The sequence below is a fragment of the Macrobrachium rosenbergii genome, chromosome 36 (genome assembly GCF_040412425.1).
Source record: "Macrobrachium rosenbergii isolate ZJJX-2024 chromosome 36, ASM4041242v1, whole genome shotgun sequence".
Lineage (NCBI taxonomy): Eukaryota > Metazoa > Arthropoda > Malacostraca > Decapoda > Palaemonidae > Macrobrachium > Macrobrachium rosenbergii.
In genome coordinates this window covers 10,013,546-10,032,871 of record NC_089776.1, presented here as the reverse complement: position 1 = coordinate 10,032,871, position 19,326 = coordinate 10,013,546, and the positions used below count along the sequence as shown (strand labels likewise).

General features: G+C 35.2%; 1 protein-coding gene across 1 annotated transcript; it reads left to right on the top strand.

The window, feature by feature from the left end:
* The first annotated feature begins 1,060 nt into the window (after positions 1 to 1,060).
* On the top strand, positions 1,061 to 18,615 carry LOC136856611 (kinetochore protein NDC80 homolog). The gene is made up of 12 exons (XM_067134539.1): positions 1,061 to 1,190; positions 2,452 to 2,717; positions 3,609 to 3,807; positions 6,532 to 6,652; positions 7,380 to 7,585; positions 8,264 to 8,413; positions 8,667 to 8,792; positions 10,825 to 10,971; positions 11,133 to 11,384; positions 12,979 to 13,086; positions 14,127 to 14,242; positions 15,419 to 18,615. The coding sequence occupies exons 2-12, from the start codon at positions 2,458 to 2,460 to the stop codon at positions 15,609 to 15,611; spliced, it is 1,878 nt and encodes a 625-aa protein (XP_066990640.1). The 5' UTR covers positions 1,061 to 1,190; positions 2,452 to 2,457; the 3' UTR covers positions 15,612 to 18,615.
* The last annotated feature ends 711 nt before the right edge of the window (positions 18,616 to 19,326 follow it).

Here is a 19,326-nt window from a genome sequence, read left to right as displayed (position 1 = left end):
CATTTGTAATGGTGTATTAAATTTCACACTGAAGCAAGGCCATGCTGTTCAAAATGAACTTTACAAGCTTCTTGTCAAACTGAATAATATTCATGAAACCAAAGTTTTTAACGAACCTCTCAGAATCGCTTAGCCAATCTGATATAAAAACGCGTAGGATTTGAAATACGTATAATTCACTATGACCAAGATGAAATAGATGTTTTGGAGCAAGAAATCTGATGCCCATAGCATCCCAGACTGAATAGGGATATGCAAAAATAAGGATATTTAGCTAGAAACTGAGGACATATTGATTTAAAAACAGAAATTACGAGTAAACTGGAATACAAACAAGTTATTCGACAAAACTATGAACTGTAACTGACAAATCAATAGGGACCCGTGTTACTGAACAAATGTGGACCCCCCAAAAAAACTGGCAAGTAAAGAGGAACACATACTATGTTTTGGCCCCAAAAAATTGGTAGGTAAGGGTGAACAAAGTACTATATTTTGCATTCTGGTTTGGCTGTTAATTCTATCTGATACGGCTTAATCATGCGAACTCAGTTTAAAAAAAGGTAGAGAAGAGACTTTACGTTTATTTAGCTATTTTCATGAAGACAACTAATTATAAGCGCCTAGACGCTTTCAGTTTCTTCACCTTACAAACAATACAAGACCGTCACTTTCCAAAATCACAACTATTCAGAAGAAGATTTACAGCTAATTAACAAGAATATAAGTAGCTTATATGCTGTTTTTGTATACATAATGTGATATAAAAATTAAAGACAGAACATAACCTAGCAAAAAATAATACGAAAATATGAATAGAAAAAAGGTATTCCTTCTTAGTTAGTGTTCATAAATAAGCGTCCGTTTTCTTTAAAAGAGCACACATTCATTGTTCATCTACAAACTGTCAGTAAAATCGTTTTTGTATCTCTCAACCAAATTTTCAACGCCTAAGTCTATAAATATATTTTAAATCGAACAAATTAATTTAATAAGCGCGCTAAAAACGTATATACGACTGAATTAGACACTTTAAACCGAAAATTCAAGCAAACTCGAACGCGCCGCCATTTTCAAATGTGTTTACAGTTTGAACAAGCAATAACAAGAAATATTTTCGGGAAAAAACCATCGTAGAAAGCTGTCGCGAGAACTTGCCACCTTCCCGCGATCCGTACAGCAAGATAAATGTGAGTAGACTTTAAATTACGCAAATTACGCCCGAAATTAACTAATTAAGACGAGTTATGAGGAAAACAAACGAGTTGCGCTGCGGTAACGTCATCGAGGTGAATCAGCGCGAGGCAAAACAATATCCAAAATGATCACCTTTTCGCCATTTTAACCCCGTTTTTGTCTTGTATTTCCATGTAAATAGGTTATTTATATTATTTAGAATAAATGAATGTCCTACGGAACAGTTAGCGTAACCTACGAATCCTGGGGGCACGATTATTATAGCGTATCGTATCGAACCTTATGCTAACGAATATTAAGGCTCAAGACCAGGCTTAAGCCTCATTTATTTGACTAAGTTAGCCTTTAGAGAGCGTCTTGGTAATATACAGACGAGGGTAGGGGCTTCGCCCCCCCCCTGGTCCCCCAGTATTACGTCATGCTTATCAGAATGACGTGCGAGCAGCAATTCTGTATAGGCGTGGGCGTAGTTATCGTAGGCTAGGCTGTATAGGCCTCTGATTTCAAATGCGTACAGTAGGCCAAGTGTAGGGGTATGGTATGCCGTGTAGGCTATTCAGAGGTTAGCGTAATTTCATGGTATAGCCTACTATTTGCCCTGCTAACTTAGTTTGGATAACTTGCATTTCAGCCTGTGCCTATGCAAACTACTTGTTTATGTTCTTCCTTTAACCAAATCTTCGTAGGATATTGCCTCATTGGGAATCAGGCCCCCACGGTTTCTGTGGTTGGAAACTCTAAAATCTGTTTATAGCACCGACAGCAAGGTGAACTGGCTATGTGCTCAAAATGAATGATAGAGAACTAAAAGGATATGGTTCATGTATGTAAAAACAAAAAATAATGAGGACAAAAACCGCCCTTGGTGGATTCCTTCTTAATCTACAGGTTTTAGTAACACTTACAGGGCTGTGTTGTAACCTAAAATACCTGATTAAAATACCTCCCTTTAACCTACTTTTATAATAATCCTCCTTTTATATGTTTTTCTATTACTCGCGCTGCATTTAACTGTACTTTTTTAAATCAGGTTCTTAGCCATTCACTGAAAAAAAAAAAGATAGGCTACTCATAACCTATTCACAAAATTTGAAGAGGAAAGAAGTTAAATAACCAAAAAGAAAGAGAGGAAAGAGAATATGAACATAAGCAAGAGACTTGATTGCACATTAAATTTGTTTGTATCAAGAAACCTTTCTGTACTGTTTGCTTTTAAACAATGTGATCCATGCCTAATTTAGAGTGTTATTGCAGGTGAAAATGAGGAAGTCAAACTTTGGATCCAGTTCTGTGCAACGGCAGAATGTCCTCAAGCCCAGGAACACTGATATGACCCCAAATAGCCGGCTTAGTTCTGGACTGAGGAAAGTAAGAGGGAGCACAGAAGGCAATCTTCGTTTGTCACTGGTAACCGGTCGTTACACTCCAACACGAAGCAACATTCCAAGGTACACGCCTGTTCGCAATCATGGCCCATCAAGCAGTAATTTGGTCACACCAGCCCCATCTAGTGTCAGCAGGTGAGTAGTCAGTGTTGGGTGTCTGAATGTGATTAGCAACTGAATGAAGTGATTACAAATGACAGGTTCTCCAAGGGTTTCTTCCCAGCCATTCAACAGTGGCAAAATATGGGTAGGTTTTGGCTTTCTGCCAAAATGAAGTACCAGTGAAAAATAAGGTGAAGTACATAATCAATCTAAAGGCAACTAGGCAGATATGGAGGGGAGTTTTAATAAAATGTTTTCTCCTATGCTTTTGTTTTTTCTTGTAAATTACAGTAGAGTTACCACTAGAAGGTTTTCCAGCTCTAGTTTAATGATTTGTCTGAGTTTTTTCTGCCATACAGTAGTTATATATTTTCAGTAACATTAAATGTTTAGCCTACAATGTAAAAAAAAATTTTTTCTTAATATTTGCTGCTGAAATTGGGGGTTGGTCTTATTTTTCCCAGTGGTCTTGTACATCATTAAATAGGTACTTTAGCTTTTATCTTGCTCCCAATTTCAGTGGTCATTTAAGAATGAATCTTTGGCAAACCCAGTGATATTATAGAAATGTGAATAAGTGGGCTTGTTACACGAGTAATTTATTGTAATTTTTTGTTCAGATTGGAACTAAGGAATGCTAACACAGTTGACAATGAGAAGGATACTAACAGTAAGAGAAAATGAAATGAGTAGTGCTGTTTGATTGTAATGTTAGCACATAACCTTTTCAAAAGACATTGAGATAAGTGGCACAAATTTTCCACATAATGAGGAAGTTATTAAGGATCAAAAGTTTGTCAGATGTATTTTGTATTACCTGCATAAACATCAGATAATTGCCATAATCAGGTGTAATAGGGAACAGTTGATTTATAATTTTTATTCATGTTACAATACATGCAAAATTTATTGTCACTCTTGCAGATTGTCTGTCGAGTCTGTCCGCAATTCTAGCGTTGGAGGAAAGAACAGGAAGGAAACTCGACCAATTGGAGATGCTTCATTCAAGAGTGAATGCATTGACAAGATTTTAGAATTCTTGATTACCAAGGGCTATGACTGTGAGATTCATCGACGAAATCTCCTTAACCCATCAACCAAAGACTTCACACACATATTTGCAGTGAGTAATATTAACGATGTTATGGTTGATATTTTGCAGTTTTAGTATGGTGAATAATGTGAAACAAACTCTGCTGGGTCATGCAGCTGTCATTAATATTAATCTTGCTTTGTTGACTCAGGAGAATTATAGAGGCCAAATGTTACAAGTTTTCTTATGAAAGATGATGCATGTCATATTTTGAGCACAGTCAACCCTGTAGTCTTTTCATGCAGTTCATCAACTTGACAGATTTTATCTTGAGACCATGAGTGCCCAAACTGGGGAGTTCAGAAGATACAGTACTGAGATGATTGTGAAGTCGCAGTTCTGTATCCAACATGTTTTGTTTTTCGTTTTTGTAGTCTCAGCTATGTCAGTCTTCTGACAAGGATACAAATACTTGCATTTTACATGTGCTTTTAGCTGACAGATGTGGATTAAATAAACCAGTCATAATTTATGAATCTTACCAGTGTGTTACCTCACAGGTGAGTAATAGTTGAGTCAAACCAATGCACTGAAAAGATGTGCTTCAAGCTTGAGCATTGACCTGCAGTATCGTACGTTCTCAACATTTTATCATCTTATGATTCTTTAGCTGATTGTTGATATTCAGTAACCTTTGTTCCAGTTGTGTCATTTTTAATTTTAGTGAAGATATGAACTCTGTTTCAGCATACTCAGCCTATGGCCCATATTATTGTTAGTTGTATGGTTGGTGGTTGATGAGTTTCTGTTTATTGAAAATGGTCTTTAGAAAGTTTCCAAGGCACATTTAATGTGATCCTTACGGCATTTGGATGTTATGTAATTTCTACCCCTGTTCAACGTGTAGAGTTGGAAATGATTTGAGGAATAAGTCTATGAACCAGCAGACACCTTAAGGATAAGGTATTTCAGTATGTTCAGTGAAGTTTATAAAGTCCAATTCTTGTGTTGATCTAATGATTACTGAGAACTTGACTCATTGTAGTAATTCAGTGTATTCTTAAATGTTTATTTCAAGACTGTTTGGTGTTCATATGGTAGGAATTGGGAATAAACTCAGGGCATAAAAATATACACCCTGAATTTGAGAATATTGGTACTAAATGATTTTTGTGTATACACTATACAGTACATGTATGTACATTTGGGAGCACAGTGTCACCCACTGTATTGAATTACCATACTTCATACTTCACATGGACAACTTCGATGCAAGTTCACTACAGTAAATAATAATACTGTTTGGAGATAAAGAATGTTAGTTAATTCCAATATTAGTAATCAGAAACAACTTGTCTGAACTAACCAATGAATATAATAAGCTAGGCACGCACAAATACCTTAATAATAAATGTGAGTAAGAAAAAACATATTTGAGCTTGCAAAGCATTCATAAACAGGAACAGCTAAGCTAGCACAAACTATCTGAAAACAGTATGATCAAAGGAGAAAATATGTTAGATATATTTATATAACCAAAAAACAGCATGAACACTTCAGGTAGGGCATTTAAGAAGGGCAAAATTAGTTAAATCTTAGGTAATTATCACAAGCAAATGAAGAGAATAATGCAAGGATTATAGCTTAGAAAGAATAAATTATCAAAAAAGGGTACTGATATAGCCAAATTTTTGGGGAAACAAGACAATGACTGGGATGCACATTCAAGGGAGGTGGAAAGGGAAACTTCTTTGATGTGTCAGGAGATTGCTGCTGTTGCAAACTTGTGTTGAAACTATGATTCTGTGCTTTGAAGCTGACATTGTAACTACCATGGTCCTCATTGTCAAATATATCTTTTAGTAATGTACAAGGAAAAATAAAGAGCTTCTCATTTTGCAATAGACATACCATTTACACATTCTGTAAGTAATCTAATGACCTACTTCAGTGGATCTAATAGAATGCTAAAACTTGGCATTCAGCGAAAAAGTCATTGAGCAGTGCAGTCCAGTGATTACCAATTTTCAAAGATTATATGTAGAAAAAGGTGGCTTGGGCTCATTGCTGTTAGAGGCTGCCTGATCTTTCCATCGGGCTCGATGAAACAGTGACTAAAGTAGTATTTGCTGAGAAGGGACAGTGAAGTAACTTTGCAGAGATGAGATAAAAGTTGGGTCATTTATCAGATGTATTGGATTTCCTTAGATTCATACCTAATATGGATGGATACCAAAGATAAAATACTGCTAATATTAGAGAGCATACATGGTTATAGATTAAATGATTTAGCTCCTAAAGGGCATGACAAGTCTTGTTTTACTTTTACATATTAACGATCTTGAAGAGAGTGTCGTGTTTCATGGTATTTATTTAAAGACTCAAAATCAACTAGTTGCCATTGAGAGTGCTGGGAGAATGAAGATTGGCTTGCAGTTATTGCTATCATTACCAGAGTAACCCTTCAGCCCCTAGCTGCAACCCCTTTCATTAATTTTACTGTACCTCTGTTCATATTCTCTTTCTTCTGTCTTGCTTTCCACCCTCTCCTAACAGTTGTTTCACAGTGCAACTGTGAGGTTTTCCTCCTGTTACACCTATAAAACCCTTTTTACTCTCAATTTCCCTTTCAGCACATCTTGCTCTTCACTTTCATGTTTGTATGTTTGATGTATGTATATATTGCAAACATTACATTTTTTCCATTTTAATGACTGCATATGGTTTCCTCTTTGTGAAAATTTGTACTGAAATCATATTAATTATTTTTTGTGTCGGAACAAGTGTTGTATAGGGCACTTATTTTTATTTCAGTTTATATACCATCATTTGAATCCATCGCACACCCTTCCGCATAAATTAGAAGAGGAAATCCCACAATTGATGAAACTTTTGAAGTATCCTAATCAGATGTCAAAGTCAACTTTCATATCTGGTAAGTGGACAGTGTTAGTAATGAATGTACTAGTATTTATAAGTTAAGATTTTTAATTTTTTTGCTCAACTTCTTTAAAATAGTTGTAGCTGAGAAGCACTCGTTTCAAATAACAAGTTGTTATTTATTTATTCTTTGGGTACCTCTTTGCATGGTGTAGGTTGTCAACCTTGGATTTCATTGTATAAGTGCCCATGCTCCCCCATGTTGAGGCATGGAAAGCTTATATTTGGGGTCAGGTGGCTTTGGAACACTTTTGAATAATCTGCAAAGCTGTAGAGATAAGTAATTAATCATATGCTATACAACTCTCTTAAATTTGACTTAGTATACTGTACTGCCTGGAATAATGGGGCAATAGCCAGTAATTGAATTAGTAGTTGTTGAAGTAAGGCTCGGTAACACAATTTTTTGGAAGTTTTGTGTGATTTGAGACTTAATAACAGAATAATCATCATCAGTCATGAACTTGAATCATTGGTGCTTCAGAAGTTCAGGTGAGATGTGAATTCTCTTTCATGGGAGGCAGAAAAGTGGTGAGAACTCATAGCACATCAAAATATGTCTGGGAAAAGTAAACATAAAAGTTATATTCAAATCCAGTTGTTAGAACTAATCAAGATAGAACATTCTTTTAGAAAATGGAACATTCTTTCTTTTAGAAAATGGGTAAAAAATCAAAGTTCATGTAGTGATATATAATTATTAATATCCTTTAATTTTTCAGTTGGGTCTCGACACACTTGGCCTACTGTTTTGGCCATGTTAGCGTGGATGATCGACATCCTCAGCATTTATGACATCACAGATCCATTTTCTGTAGCATTTCCGTGTGACTTTGACATGGACTCCTCCACCAAAAACAAAAAAATATCAAAGCTTTTTGATATCTATAATTGTAATGACGACGATGAAATTTTGAAACAGCACGAGGTATGTAAAGCTGTCTTGTCAAGTTGCAGTCGAGGATAAGTTGCTCTTATGAATAAATATACAGATTTTTTAATATTTTATGTTAGGCTGTATATCCAGTTTTATGTCTTATTAGTATGGACTACAACATGCTAATGCAGATCTGAAGTCTCAGATGTTGGAAGGGAGATTTTCCCTTATCACATTTTCTCTCATCAATTTTTCTTTTCTTCATCCTCCGTCACAATTGACTGCTTTATCGTTCTGATTTGTGCATTTAGTGTTGGTATCACAGAATGACCATGCATCACTGGCAGGAGGTAATGCTATAGCCAAAGAAACCTGTGTGGAGTGAAGGAACAAAACAAGAATGAAAATTGTACCCCGTTCTGATTGGCTGAAACAAAGAAATGTATTTAGCAAAACTGACTTAATTACCATTTGTACTTTGTCTCATTTATTTTGTGTATATTGCTGGATCTTTTATCTTGCTGTTCAACCACTCAAACTCCCTCTTTTCACTGCCTTAGCGCTGAATGGCTGAAAGTGCATAGATTTATAGCCTAAATATCCTGATAAATACACTCCTTTCCATTTTTTCTGGATAGATTACATTTTGCTCTCTGCTGCATTGATTTGATTACTAGGAAATGTACTTGTTACTTAATTTTGTATTTACATTAATATATTTTTTGGAAGGAATACCACCATGCCTTGGAAGAGCTCTTTGAGGTTCGAACGCAAGACATAATTAGTCAACAAGAATATAATGAAAAACTGGATGAAGAAATATCTATAGCTAGCAGAGGCCCTGAGAGATTGGAACAGCTGCAAATTCAGTTTGAACAGGTATTTATAACTAGTGTATGGTTGCTTCAGAAATCTATTATTGTTGGGATTGCAAAAATGTGAATGTTAATACTGTATTAAGTGCTTTATGTGGTATGATCGAATTTTGATGATACTGGTGTGTGTCGCCTGTACACTCAAGAGATGGATGACTATTTTGCTGTTGGAAATTGTCTGTATAGTGACCTTATTAATGCACTACATTAAATCTCTTGCCTGCACAATAATTTCATGAGTTGGATTTATTTTGTAGCTTTCGATTGACAAGGAGAAAATGGAGTGTCACATTAAAGAAATTCAGGTTCACGTAACAGCCAAGGAAACTGAAAAGGCTCAGCTGGAGTGTGCGCTTGCAGAATTTAAAGCAGAGGCATCACAGGTAAGTCATCAGAGCCCCCAGATTCCTTGAATTTTCTTTCAGGGAAGCATGATCATATTGGAATTTACTGCTCTGTACTATGTACTGTATTGGATTTGTATCTTCTTGAGATTTTACTGACTTCTTACGTTATTTGGCTCCTCCAAGGGATCAGGAGAACTGAAAAATATTCGTTACTGTAAATAGAATACCGTAGAATACATGTGTGCCATATTCATGTGTAATACAAAGATGAGGTTGGCTAACCCATATCCCTCCCTACTGGTAAAACGTGGCTTGCCTTGACAAGTGTCCCAACAAATAAACAGGAGGATTTATATGTAACATCACATAAGTAGAACCTCACTGAGGTGATCTAACAACGCCAAGTGCCTGCTGTAAGGATAGCAGAGGTTGAACTTACACGCGAGGGAAGTATTGTGAGTGAAACATTGTTTCTCTTTGTTGTAGACAATATCAAATGTTAACTATCAAGTACAGTTAGAAATGTTCTTAAAATGCCTCTAGGTTAGTGAGTGTATTCTTTCCTGGTGTATTCTTAACACACCCATCACAATAGTAAATATATACATGGGCGCTTTCAATAGGCTTTCAGTTTTCTTCATCAAAAGCAAGCAGTCATGTTTTATAAAGATATCAGATGGAAAAAGAGTAATGGCATGGAATAAAAAAGTGAGAAACAGTCTGATGCCTGTTGGCCAGACATTGAGGTTATAAGCTTTAATCTTTGATACACAATTGAACAGAAAGAATATTGCTTATATAAAAAAAGCTATTGCTTACAATCTGGGTAGCTGGAAGGTCAACCTTGATGTTACTATATAAAGAAATTACAAAGGCTAAAGAGACTATAGAAGCTAAGTATACAACTCGGAATCAGAATTTACAATGAACTCTGAATCTGCAATGGAGTATTCAAGTCCTTCTCACTTACAAGTTGAAAGTGACAAATCTCTTCCCTTTCCTCATAGTGACTTGTTTACCATACAAAGTGCAATTTTGATTCAGGCAAGTGACTCTACAACCGGAAAACTTTGCAGTTAAAAAGGCTTATTATATATAATCCACTAGTACCTTTCTCAGTTAGAGCTAACAATTTTCCAGTGAATAAATGTAAATATAACACTTCCTCTAGCATTTGAATCATCCCCCTCCTTAGATTGTGTGTAAAGTGTGTCTGTACACACCTGTACTGTCTATCCATAGAATATAAGATTGTAAAGTTTCACATTACATATTTTATACAGATAGGTAGATACAAGTCTTCTATAATATCACCCAACTAATGAAACAAGCCTTGTAAAGTTTCACATTACATATTTTATACAGATAGGTAGATACAAGTCTTCTATAATATCACCCAACTAATGAAACAAGCCTGTTCTCCTTACCCCATAATGTGTCTGTTTTCATGACGGAATTGTCTGCAATATGGTCGGCTGTTAAAATTAATGGAAGTGGGACCAGAGAAGTTTGTAATTTTCAGTAACTAGAAGTACATGAGAAGCCTTTCAGAATGATTTTCCTGAAATCTCTTTGTTTATTCAAAAAAGTAATGGGTCCCTGCACATACAGGCATTGCAGGAACTGAAGATGATGGTAGAGCAATAAAGCTCCCATAACCATGAATAGATCAGATATACCTGTTCCTGTTAGTGATTTGTTGCTATCTCTAAAACACACCATACTGTATTGGGTAATTGGCAGTCTTGTGGAACAATGAATCTGACAATGGCAAATTAAAAAATTCAACTGTTCCGAAGTGAAGTCCATGTTAAAGTAACGTTATCCTGCCTTTGAATTGGTCACACACACACTTGCCCAGTGGATGATTGATGAACAATCAACATGACCCCATTCCCGAATGCCGAGAATGCAGACAAACACTTATAATCACTTTTTTATAGTAATTGTATGATTTTACAACACTGTATTTTGAATGCAAGAGAAACCGAAAGAAGTAGTTTTGTGTGAATAGATGTCTTAATGTGAGACCTTGCCTTTTGTTAAGTTTCAATTTCATCTTCAACAGTTGAATGAAGAACAGTGTAGACTTGAGGCCATCAAAGCAAAACAAGCGCTGAGTGCTGGTGAACTAGCGAGATTCAAAAATCATGCAAAAGATGTTGCTGTACTGATAACCCAGTTGCAAGCCCAAGGTAATGAGATGGATTCTCAGGTAAGTCAGTTCATAATCATGCACTTGGTCGGTGATTTATTTGTTACTGCAGATGTCATAATGTGCAAATGTAATACAGTCTTAAGAATTATCGGTTAATAAGTGAAGGTCTAGTTTTTTTACTACTGTAGCTCATTAATGTATTTAATTTTGTCTTACAGATTTGGAATTTACAAATTTCATTGGGAAAGTCTCAGAAAGAATTTTCCGATAAGGTATCGAGCTACAACTCCTTAGTTGCTGAGCTCGAACTTGGTGGAGCATTTGAAATTGAGGGTGGTAACATTGAAGACAACATACAGTACTGGAGAAAGCAGTTGATTAGTGGCCTCTATGAGGTCAAAAAGAACACAAAGCACTCAAGCTATGATACACAGAGTAACAAAATGAGAAAAGACGAGGAGCTAACAGTGGTAAGTATTTTTAATGTTTTAATAATTTAAGGGTTTTTGTGCTTGAGCTACGTGAAACATTTGTTGCACAGTTTCAAAGAACTGACGAAGATACATTACAATATTTGTGGGAGTCAGTAAATGTTAAAATGGAAGATTTTGACTCTAGAATCATTAGAAAAGTGGAGATCATTTTTTATAGAATCTTTAGAAAAGTGGAGGTAATTTTTTATAAGTTCTTATTTGTCAAATTTCCATGTCAGTGGTCTGGTTCAACTAACTGTTAATTGTCTTAGTATCCATCATTTATTGAATTCAGGTGTACTGAAATTTTGCTTAATGTCTGTTATATAATTGTTGCCATAGTTAAGTTTTAATTTGTTTCATATGAGGTGTTTAACAGGTTCTATTGCATTTGTAATTTACCTCTGATTACAGTACAAGATTGCATATAATGCTAGTACAGCATGTAAAGCTTTTTTGTGTTTTAATTACAGGGTATATGTCCCATTGGAAAGCTCCTGTGTTTACTTAGAGCAAGCTATTATTATTGTTGTCTTTGCCTCTCTTGCAAAGCATTGGCGTTAATTGTTCCTCCTCAGTCCTTTTTTTTTAATAATATTTCTGTGCTTTCATATGCTTAATATTATTTACATTATATTTCTTCATAATCTCTTGTTATTTGAGGAAAATTTTACTCATGAATGTTTTTAATGACCGATGGATGTGTTTTACTTAATTGGTCTCCTATTGCCATAACATCTATGATATTTATTACAATGCCAGTATATAAATAGTTGTATTAACTGTTGTTTAAACAAGCAAGTTGCCTTCACTCTTTCAGTGATGGGCTTCTTAGTGGATCTGTGCGTTCCCAAATATCAATATATTATTAGTTTTACAGATGCTTCCCAAGTTACGATGGCGTTAGGTCCTGATAATGCTATTGTAAGGTGAAAATTGAAAGTTTATTATAATACACTTATCCTAACAATCACCATAGCCTAGCCTAGTTTGTGTTAAACGTGGTTAGAACACTTGAATTATCCAACGGTTTGGCAAAGTCATTGACCAAAATCCTACATGATAATAGTGTTGAAAATCTCATGTAATTTATTGAATAATTTACTGAAAGTGAAAAGCAATGATTGCAGGGTAACCCACCATGAATGTACAGAAATGAAACCATGTTGGGCTTGAAGAATTAAATGGTAAAAATAAATAGAAATACTGTAATTCCTATAAGAATTTTGTCACAGGTTATAGAAACACTATAATTCCTTAAAAATATTATCATTTGTTTTTACATTTAGTTAATGGCTTATTAACGATGGTGTTGGGAGGATTATCCTTGTTATGGAAAAAATTTTTTTTGTTCCCTGTATTATTTTCTAGAGTTTGTATAGGAAAACATAGGGCACACACACACACTGATATCCAAAGCACTGTGGCACTAGTAACTACCAGTTTTCCTAATTCAAGTACAGACATTTTTGGAAAGCCCAGTGCTTGTTTAGAAATGTGACCTTATGGTTTCATTAAACTATTTTAAAGTCAGCTCTTGTGTGGCAAGATACAGCTTTCTGTGGTGTTGAATTTTTCTTTCTTTTGTTAGGTTCAAGAGAATTTGAAGGAGAAGAAAGGCGAAATGGAGAAACTGGAAAGTAAACTTCGAAGATTAGAAGAAGACATCACCCTGACTAAGAATGAGATTCTGAATGAGGTTTGTTTTCAAAAATGCTTATCGATGACGTTTCAAGACAGTAATTTCAGTGCTGGATGCAGTGATTTTTGGTATATGTTACTTCATGATTTGTTTTGCAATAATGGCCAGAAATGCTTATAAATGTAATGAATTGAGTTACCTGAGAGACAACTCTAGTTTTCTGATTTAACAAAGGTGGAACCGCCATGTTTTCCCCTTCTGCGTAAATCCAGAAATTGTAGAAAATAAAATTGATGGAATGAGAGAAAAGCTTATGGGTCAGTACCTCTTTAGTAGATTAAAATAATGATTCTGTAACTTACATGAACTTATCAAGAATATTTCTGTTTTGTACTGTATTCAGATTGCTTCCTCTTACAACTTCCCCACCTGACTTGTACAAGGTAATGGTTGAATACATGTATAAATGGCGTTGGTACTTGACCCATCCCTCAACTACTGCACTCATATTGTAACTAATAATTCAATTCTAAGTCCACTACTTTTGACCAGATATGCAGCCATTAATATAGCTGAAAGTTCGTCAATAAAACAATATTGAATTTTTCAGTAGAAAAGAATTATACTGCCATTCACATAGATTCAAGCTTAGCGAGGAAAGTGTTTTAAATAAGGAATGTTGATAAGGATCATGTCTATGATGAGAGGTAAAAGGTATGAGATTGAAGATAATCCAGGAGACTGTCAAAACTGTGTTTGGTCATGGGTGTCAAAACAGAGCTAATTATAGCTTGTTGGCTCTGTGCAAACATCCGTGGTATATTATTTTGCTTAAGACAAGTGTAGGTAGGTAGTTTATATCTACACTTTGAGGTAAGCGATACACATCACGTTCTGAGTCTCTCGTGTCATCGGTTTTTTGTCAGTTGATGATGGCCGAAATGATCTGAAGTGCCAAAGCAGTTTTGTCAGACCTGGTGAGTCTCCCTCTTTGATATCACTCTTCCTCTGAGACAAGGTCCCTTAATGTCATTTTTATTTAATTTTTGACGACTATCTCTTAACTGCTGTGAGTAAGTAGTCTGCCATTTTTTCAGGAAAAAGAAATGCAGCAGGAAAACGAACGTCTTCACCAGCAGATAACTGAAGCTCGGAAGGGCCAGAAGTCGTCACTGTATCAGAAGCAGTATTCTGTGGACCAGGCTAAGGAAGAGTAAGTTTTCGAGTACAGGGTACGGTAATCCTCTGGCTCATTGCTGTTGCGTACTGGTAGAGACGTAGGTGCCCTTATGTGCTTGGCAAGGACAAGAGTAGGAATTATGTGATAAAATGGGGATACTGCCAACCTTATGCTATAATGCAGGAAACACTGGAATTTTCTGGGCAAACATTTTATTATATGCTAGGCATATTGTCTGACATGTCTGTGTATTTTTTGACACTACGGGAAGAGTTATTGCTTGTGAAATTTGAAAATTACATTCTGGTTATCAACTTCAAATTTCTGAATCACAGAGTATTTGTTTATTGCCCTTTTATTACTTATAGTGAGGCTTAAATACTTGCTTAAGATAAAAGTCAAGTGCTGAGGAACTTTTTAAAAAATGTAGATGAAGAGCAGAATATACCCTGGTATATTCTGCCATACCCTCCCTTCCTTAAATTGGGTCCCTGTTGAACAGACAGGTGCACTCCACACTTCTGGGGATTTCATATAGAGATTTTTTTTTTTGTTCCGCAATCAGTTGCACTTTTTATGTTATTGTTACGTTTTGTTATGTTTGATTCTTGTTTTGTTCTTATGAGCTTCTTGATCATAAATACCCTTAATCCAGCCACAACTACTGGCACCCCACTGTCTTGCAGTGTGATGCCTCATTACGCTATGACTTGTGAAGTCAGTTGTGTTTCTGTGCTTTTTAAGATAGATGCTTCCTGTGCATTGCTGTACCATTCATTCACATATTAAGTGAATGTACTTCACTTTAAGGTGTTGCAGCTTTTAATGGTTTTATTGCTACCTTAGTGCCTTTTGTTGCTGTGTCACGTGAAGTACTTGCGTTTTCATTTTTCATTATTTTCATTGTTCATGTGACTCCTTTAATTCAATATGTGATTCTTCTTTGACTCATTGTTATATGCAGTGCCCTCCTCCCTTCACTTCATTCTTTGAGGTAGAGGATGGTACAAAAAATGATCCTCTTTGTGTAGGATGGAGTGTTGGTGAGGATAGGTCTGTCTCACAAAAAGGAAGTCTATTTGGGATTAATGGAGTTGTAAAAAAATGTGTTGTATTGTAAAATTATTAGAATATCCTAATGTCTATTTTACTCTTTTGTGTTCAGTGTATTTACCTGTTCTCTCTTTAATTGCTTATTCTCTGTTACAGGTTGGAGTCCACTAAAGCATCTGGAAAAGCGAGAATGATCTCGGGAGCAGAATTTCTCGTTAAAGTTTGCAATCGCACTCTCGAAGATTTAGATTTCAAGACATCTGCTACGGTTCAGTTTAAGGACAATGTAACAAAGTGTTGTAAAGAGTTGCTGGTGAATGTAAAAAATTTGGTGAATGTGGGGAATTGAATGATTAGTAAGTGGGAGAAATAAAGACTCATCAAAGTGATGAACATTGCATCACTCTTTTTGTACGGCAACAACATTTACACACAAAAGTAAGTAATGAGTGGAAAAGGTCAGAAAGTGCGAGGGCAAAAGAAGGAGTCCAGGAAATCAGAAACAGATTTCTAATACTGTACTAAAGGGATTGGAAGTCAGCAATGGGTGCAGAATCGTAAAAGGAGTGGAGGATGAAGTCTTTCAAGCAGCTATGAAGACACTGAGATTTGGACTTGGGAGCAAGTTATTGTTCTTCCACAATTCTCTCACTTGCGTTTTTCCTCATTCCATTTTGAGAGTTCTTTTCTCATATGTATCTGATACAAAGTTATTCTGTTTTGTTGGATAATGGATGTATATATACATGGTACCAGTTTTATCAATATATGCGTGATTGTCAGTCTTTCACACAGATTTATTATTCCATAAATGTAGAAAAACATAACAAAACAAAGTAGTTTTGTAGTGATTACCAATAGGCTTTCCCAGGTGTTAATACACCTGTTTAATGCCACGTGAGTGGCTTCACTATTTCAGATGTTTAATTTTTAAACGGTTATAAATCTTAATTTTTGAACTGTTTAAATCTTTTAAATTCATTAAACTTTACCCTTCATCTCTAATTTCAAAACTGAAAGAGTACCACCTATACCTATAGTACTTTTTGCTTTTAGAAGTGACAGTGCTTAAGGTTTCCTGAGGTTGCGCCATTAGGCTCCAGTTGCATTAATTTTTGTTTTTTTATATGTTACATTTGGGGTCTTATCACTTATCTGTCCAATAACTTGGAGAAGAAATATGACTGTTGTCTGGAAAACTGCAGTCAATCATAATGATAATTGGAACTAAGGTTTTCTAGGTTTCCAGGTACCCAATTTTTTCCCCTTTTGAGGCTGAACTGGAGTTTTAACTTTCCCTGTACAGCTGGTAAAAAGTTCCATATGATTTGGAAGCTCTCTCTCTCTATTTTGCCATCCCTGGAAAGGTGTGATGTTGTTGCATACTTTTGGAAAGTGCTCAGATTTTACTGCCATAAGTTTTATAATTTGCATTTCATTTTATGTAAGAATAATTTTCTTTACTGAAACCTTTTCCCACTAATGATCTTTATTTTTTTGGCTTCATTTCGCCAAAAATGAAGTCTGAAAATCAAGGTATTGGATGAAACATTTCAATAAAAATGTCTCTATCCAGTTGTCGTTTTTCAGTTTAATTTCAGAATATGCACGGTACTGATCCCGACTTTAGTTAGATTGTACGTGCATTGACCTTTTTCTCTCCCTCTCTCTCTCTCTCATTGCAGCAGAGCTGTACATTTTCAAGTGTTCTACTTGACATTAAAGGAATTGGGGCTTTTTATTGTTTTTGTTATTTCCTCCTTTTTTTCAGGTTCGTTTGATATTTGATGTAATGTTTTTTGCAGTGCTGCAGTGACACTTCGTTTTGCTGTTTCAGCATTATATGTGAATTCACTGAACTTGTTAGAGTAGGCTCTTGTCTACCAGCACTGACTTTTTCCAGTCGGTAGCCATTATCTAACCTAGTTGATGACTGATATTATCTAATATGCTGTCTTTTTTTTCCCCCTTTACATTGTCTACTCTATGAAGGAGAACGTTCATAAGTGGTGATTGTTTTTGAGAAGGTAGGCCATACAATCCTGTGCAGAAACTTTCATGTTCAAAGCTATTTCATATTGCTTTAAAGCCTTCTCAAGATCAAGTGAAAATTCACTTTTGATTTTTTTCAAGTTTTTACAACCTTTGTACAGGTTTTCATTTTTAAATCTCTGAAGAGTTTTGCTATTTATTTCTAAGAGCCTTCTTGAAATCTGTCCTGAAAATATTTTTCTTTACAAAGTGTACATACAAAATGGGCTTGTTGCTTCAAAATATGCTTGTTTCTTTTCAGTAAGAATAAGTTTATGTATATTATATACTTTTTTTTTTTGGTCTTTTGAGTGTAGTAGATTCTCCTAATAACAGACTTTGAAGGTTTGTGTAAGTGCTTTTAGAAAATGCCTTGAGTGCATTGTTTCGGTTTAGCTTAGGGTATGGTTTTCCACATTCCAGACTCCGTTTAATTTCAGTTCAAAACACTAGATTGGTCTGTATGTGTGTAAAACGATTTAAGAGGCATAGTTCAGTACTAACAAAGAAGGAGCATGGTAATGTAAAAATTGAATCTCCTTGGTTTTTACCCTTTCTCTTTTGATTGTATGAAGGTGATCTGGATACTATTAGTAGTGTCTGTCTATTTTTCTGTCTGTAAGCTTGAGGTGTGTTTAATATTCAGTTGCAATGCTTTTTTTGTGTTTATCCTGTAATTTACTTTCCTGCCTTTTGTTTACTTAATATTTTATTGTAGTTTTCTTTTTAATTTCTTGTATAAAATAGTGAAAGAATGTTCAAAATGAAGTTATGTAATACTGAGGTATAAGAAAAGCACAGCCAACTAATTGTAACAGCAAAATCACAGTTGATGGAGAACATAATTGGCAATCACAAAGAGTGCATCAGAAAAAGCTTTTACAAAGTAAATAGAAGAGACACATAGTGCTTGCAAGACCCTATTGTTTCTCCGTCTCACACTGAGCTAATTATCTGTCAGTCTTGTCCCATTCATTGAGATAAGCATACTTAAGAGTATTAATATTAAGTTAGTCTGATAACACAATTGAACTAGAAAAGTCAGCTAATAAGGTGGTCTGTTATTGTGGGAGTCTTCTAACGAGAGCATATTTTGAATTGCTTATAAAGAATGCGTAGTGTAGTCTATTGATATGCCCTTCTCAGATTTTTAAGTATTCATTTTTTTGTATTTACAATACGTTTGGTAACGGATTCAAATAACATTTATGAAGCTTTGTATCAATGGGAGTCGAGTGTCAGATTTTGTATATAATGAAATTTTCATAAATATATTTTATTAATGTATGAATGGTTTGAATAAAAGATTTGAATATTTTTCACAATGTCTTTGATTTTTTTTCAAGTTATCTAGTAGAAAATGTTGTGAGTTGCCAAAGGCACCATGTACCGTAGTGTCAGCCTACTTGTTCTACTGTGGTAAGAACTCAAGAATATACAGACAAAGCATCACAATAAATCTCTATATATTATCCTATGCAGTAGGTACTGCATAGGATAATATAAAGTACGGATTTGTTGTGTGATTCCTTGTCTGTATGTTCTTGAGTTCTTGAATGACTTGATCAGTGAACAGTTGGCCTCACATATGGAGAAAATTGGGCGAGTTGGGCTGTGGGAAAAAGTGTTAGAAATACTATGATGCAACGTGGACATTTGTTGTGTTCAGATTACGTGTGAAGGAGCTGACTTAAAAGCTCATTTTTATGATGCAGAGGAATATGAATTCTGGTGATGTACTTAGCACAATCAGGAAGACTAATTTTGTGGATACAAGAATGGACAGAACCAGTTTTAAGTGTATTATTTTTAGATATAGCAGTACCCGGATTTTGCCAGAGCTGTGGACAAGTCGTAAAACAGTTTAAATAGTCAGAGAGAAGTTGATAAGAGTGGAGAAGCTGAAACCTGATTATATTATGGTGGGTGGCATATAAGAAAATGATTGCTTTTCTATATCAACTGTAGCATGCATAACACATTGCTGCAAGTGAATTTAACTGAATGATAGAAAGAAGAAAACAGCTGGTCAA